This window comes from Dipodomys spectabilis, unplaced genomic scaffold (assembly GCF_019054845.1).
Source record: "Dipodomys spectabilis isolate Male_0828 unplaced genomic scaffold, ASM1905484v1 ptg000264l, whole genome shotgun sequence".
In the NCBI taxonomy this organism is placed as follows: Eukaryota; Metazoa; Chordata; class Mammalia; order Rodentia; family Heteromyidae; genus Dipodomys; species Dipodomys spectabilis.
In genome coordinates this window covers 9,825,612-9,829,978 of record NW_024870941.1, presented here as the reverse complement: position 1 = coordinate 9,829,978, position 4,367 = coordinate 9,825,612, and the positions used below count along the sequence as shown (strand labels likewise).

Genomic DNA, 4,367 nt, shown 5'->3' with positions numbered 1-4,367 from the left:
ACCTGGTACCCAAGTCCTCTGGAGACGCCCCCCAGCCATCCGGGTCCCAGCCCCTGGTCAGCAGCCCCTCCCTGTGGGGCCCTGGGGGCTGTGCTGCCCACCCTGCCCACAGGACATTCGGGGATGGAAACTGCCCTACTCCCACCTAGAGCAGGGGGAAAAGGCTGTCACGGGCCAGTTGTGACCCCCCCCCCCACTGACCCTGAGGTCCGAACCCCGCCCCCACGGTGTGACTGCGCTTGAGGACACTTGGAGTCACTGGGGTACAGTGTGGTTCAATCTGAGTGGTGTCACAAAGGGGCACAGACAGTCCACGGGAGGACCGGGGGGATGACGTCCACGCACCGAGGGGAGGCTGCGGGGACGGGGCAGCTCCGCTGGCCTCGGGCTCCGCACTGGCCTTGGCCTCCGCGCTGGCCTCGGCCTCCGCGCTGGCCTCGGCCTCCGCGCTGACCTCGGCCTCCGCGCTGGCCTCGGCCTCCGCGCTGGCCTCGGTCTCCGTGCTGGCCTCGCTCTCTGCACTGGCCTTGGCCTCCACGCTGGCCTCGCTCTCTGCACTGGCCTCAGCCTCCGTGCTGACCTTCAGCGCAGTGAGAAGGGGCTTTTTAATTTTTTTTTTTGGCCAATTGTGAGGCTTGAACTCAAGGCCCGGACAGTGTCCCTGAACTTTTACTCTAAAGGCAAGTGCTCTCCCACTTTGAATCATGGCGCCACTTCCGGTTTTCTGGTGGTTCATTGGAGATAAGAGTCTCAGGGACTTTCCTGCCCAGGCTGGCTTCCAGCCGAGATCCTCAGCTCTCAGCCTCTGAGTAGCTGGGCTGACAGGCGTGAGCCACCGGTGCCATCGAGAAGGGGTTTTTCTGTGGCTGCCACCCCATTTCCCTGCCAGTGGCATTTGTTCCCAAGGACACGGAGCGGTCAGTGCTCCCTGGATGCTAGTCCCCAGCGGCGGGGAGGGGGGGGTTGACGGACAGGGATGGTCAGCACGGAGGGGACGCTGAGCAGGGACAAGGCCATCCTAGAGGTGTTTACCTCTGGACCACACCCCCGGCAGTGACACATGCGGGAGTCAGGAGTGCGGGAGGGACCGGCGCCCCGCCCGCCAGCACCGCCACCCAGCCCTTACAAAGGCAGCCAGCAGCTGCCCGGCCAGGCCTGTGCGGCCCGGCCCCTGCCCCACCATGAGGACCCGCTGGCTGGGGCTGCTGCCTCTGCTCCTGCTGGCCTGGCCAGGTGAGTCCTCCTCTCCAAAGCCGAGCTGACCGGGCTCAGCCTCAGAGTTCGGGGGAGCTGGGACACGGGAGTAGACCCGCCAGGGCCCCCTACGAGCGTGGCCGGGCTGGGGGTTCTGCAAGCACCTTTGCTGGGCACCTCCACTGGCTCTTCTGACTCATCTGGACACACCGCGGGGCTGCTGTCCAGTGGGCTCACCGTCTATGTGCTGGGAGGGCCTGCTGCCCTCCCACAGCCAGGGCCGCTGGCTGCTCAGAGCCTTGCTCTGCCATCCTGGATGTGGAATGTGCCAGGTGATTTCTGGTGCCTTGGGGGGCCTGTGGGAAGGCTGTCAAGTTGGGCTTTGCAGAAGGCAGGGCCCAGCCCCATGCAGTCGGGCCGTCGGCAGCTGGGGCTGGCCCAGGGCCGGTCCCTGAGGCCAGCCGTGCTCCCCAGCCCAGGCCCTGAGGTGTCACCAGTGCTCGGCCACACATGACTGCCTCCAGCCCACAGAGTGCCAAGCCAACACCCACTACTGCCTGACCACCTGGAACAGTGAGTAGCACCTGTCCCAGGAGGGGGGCAGTGGGGGGAGAGGGCAGCGTCCCAGGAGGGAGGGCAGTGGGGGGGAGGGGGAGTGTCTCAGGAGGGAGGGCAGTGGGGGAGGAAGGGGGGACAGCGTCCTAGGAGGGAGGAAAGTAGGGGGGAGAGGGCAGCGTCCTAGGAGGGAGGGCAGTGGGGGGAAGGGGGGACAGCATCGCAGGAGGGAGGGCAGTGGGGGGAGGGGGGGACAGCATCGCAGGAGGGAGGGCAGTGGGGGGAGGGGGGGAGCGTCCCAGGAAGGAGGGCAGTGTGCAGGGGGCCACATCCTAGGAGGGGGAGCAGTGGGGGGGAAGGGGGCAGTGTCCCAGGAGGGAGGGAAGTGGGGGGGAGGGGGGGGAGCGTCCCAGGAGGGAGGGCAGTGTGCAGGGGGCCACATGCTAGGAGGGGAGCAGTGGAGCCTCAGTGGGGCAGGTGGAGGGTGCAGCTTCAGACACAAGCTGCTGCTGCCCTGGCCCTGCTCCTCCTCCAAAGTAAGAGGGACAGACGCTTCCTTCCCAAGGCCCTGGGGAGGCTGGACAGGGCCTTCCAAAGGAGCACTGGACGGAAGCTGCTCCACACAGAGTGGACACGTCCTGCCCCTGCTCCTACCCAGCCCTGACCCTGCTCACACCGAGCCCTGACCCTGCTCACACCGAGCCCTGACCCTGCCCACACTGAGCCCTGACCCTGCTCACACTGAGCCCTGACCCTGCTCACACTGAGCCCTGACCCTGATCACACCGAGCCCTGACCCTGATCACACCGAGCCCTGATCCTGATCACACCGAGCCCTGACCCTGCTCACACCGAGCCCTGACCCTGCTCACACTGAGCCCTGACCCTGCTCACACACTGAACCCTGACCCTGATCACACTGAACCCTGACCCTGCTCACACCGAGCCCTGACCCTGCTCACACCGAGCCCTGACCCTGCTCACACACTGAGTCCTGACCCTGCTCACACTAAGCCCTGACCCTGCTCACACTGAGCCCTGACCCTGCTCACACTGAGCCCTGACCCTGCTCACACTGAGCCCTGACCCTGCTCACACACTGAGCCCTGACCCTGCTCACACCGAGCCCTGACCCTGATCACACCAAGCCCTGACCCTGATCACACTGAGCCCTGACCCTGATCACACCGAGCCCTGACCCTGCTCACACCGAGCCCTGATCCTGCTCACACACTGAGTCCTGACCCTGCTCACACTGAGTCCTGACCCTGCTCACACTGAGTCCTGACCCTGCTCACACTGAGCCCTGACTCTGCTCACACCAAGCCCTGACCCTGCTCACACTGAGTCCTGACCCTGCTCACACCGAGCCCTGACCCTGCGCACACTGAGTCCTGACCCTGCTCACACAGTGAGTCCTGACCCTGCTCACACTGAGTCCTGACCCTGCTCACACTGAGTCCTGACCCTGCTCACACTGAGCCCTGACCCTGCTCACACTGAGTCCTGACCCTGCTCACACCGAGCCCTGACTCTGCTCACACCAAGCCCTGACCCTGCGCACACTGAGTCCTGATGTGCTGACATCTCGTGGTTCCTGTGTGGACGGGGGAGGGAGGGGGTGCCGAGGCAGGGAGGACCTGGGTGGCTGAAGGCAGCAGGAGGGATGGAACAGCTCTGGGTAAACCGTCCTCTGCTTTACGTTTCCAGGTCCCCCAGGCCAGAGAACGAACATCATAAAAGCTTGTGCTTATACCTGCCCCGGCTTCCAGGAGAGCCTGGCTTACTCCAGGGCTTCCTGCTGCAACACAGACCTCTGCAACAGCGCCCCACGTGCCCGCGTCAGCTGGGGGCTACTGGCCCTCAGCCTCTGGTGCGTCTGCCTCAGCAGGTAGCGGTGGGCTTGGTGCTGGCATGCTCATGAGCTGCCGACACAGGAGTCCGGAGCCCGGCCCGCTGTGTGACTCCGGGCTTTGTGGCCTTGCGCGTGGCACTGTCCATGGAGAACAGAGCCTGGAGACCCCTCTGCTGCGGCTCCTGCTGCCATTCAGGGTGCTGCACGTGACCACCGCTCCAGCACATCGGCCTCCGCCCTCACTGGCCTCCAGGTGCTGGTGCTTCTGGGTCGCAGCAGCCATAAACCTACTGATGAGCTGAGCCTGAAGCAGGAGCCTTTGGGAGCCCAAGCACTTATTCTGGGCCTCAGGTTTCACACATCCCAGGGCTGCACCCTGCCTCCTACCAGCCTCCCAGGTCCTGGGCCTGCGTGCTGCCGCCTCACCATGGCCGGTGGGTCCTGCTGCCACCATGCCCAGCACTCAAGCATGCTGTTCTACACGGGCCACAGACCAGAGGCAAAGGAGCAGCAGAGGGCACCCAGCCAGCGAGAGCCACCATGGGCCGTGCCCACGTGTGTCCTGTGGCTCCACACTGGGGGCTCTGGAGCAGGTGCAGCACAGCCCACCCCGGCTCCGGCCTGGGCGTCCACACCGGGGATGGAAGGCCCCAAGCCCTACCCAAGCCCCAGTTCTTATGACCCCAGTCTGCTCTAAAGCCAAGAGCACTCAGAGCTGGAGGATCCGGGGCCAGGCTTCATCCGGCTGTGTGGTGGCTTCAAA

The 4,367-nt window shown here is 65.2% G+C and overlaps 1 protein-coding gene across 1 annotated transcript; it reads left to right on the top strand.

The window, feature by feature from the left end:
• Positions 1 to 1,181: 1,181 nt before the first annotated feature.
• On the top strand, positions 1,182 to 3,644 carry LOC122125333 (lymphocyte antigen 6D-like). Its single transcript, XM_042699942.1, has 3 exons — positions 1,182 to 1,233; positions 1,669 to 1,767; positions 3,460 to 3,644. The coding sequence occupies exons 1-3, from the start codon at positions 1,182 to 1,184 to the stop codon at positions 3,642 to 3,644; spliced, it is 336 nt and encodes a 111-aa protein (XP_042555876.1).
• Positions 3,645 to 4,367: the final 723 nt, after the last annotated feature.

Coding starts and splice junctions, on each gene's coding strand:
- LOC122125333 (XM_042699942.1), top strand. CDS start 1,182: ATGAGGACCCGCTGGCTGGGGCTGCTGCCTCTGCTCCTGCTGGCCTGG. Junction 1,234..1,668: donor GCTCCTGCTGGCCTGGCCAG/GTGAGTCCTCCT, acceptor CGTGCTCCCCAG/CCCAGGCCCTGAGGTGTCAC. Junction 1,768..3,459: donor CTGCCTGACCACCTGGAACA/GTGAGTAGCACC, acceptor TTACGTTTCCAG/GTCCCCCAGGCCAGAGAACG.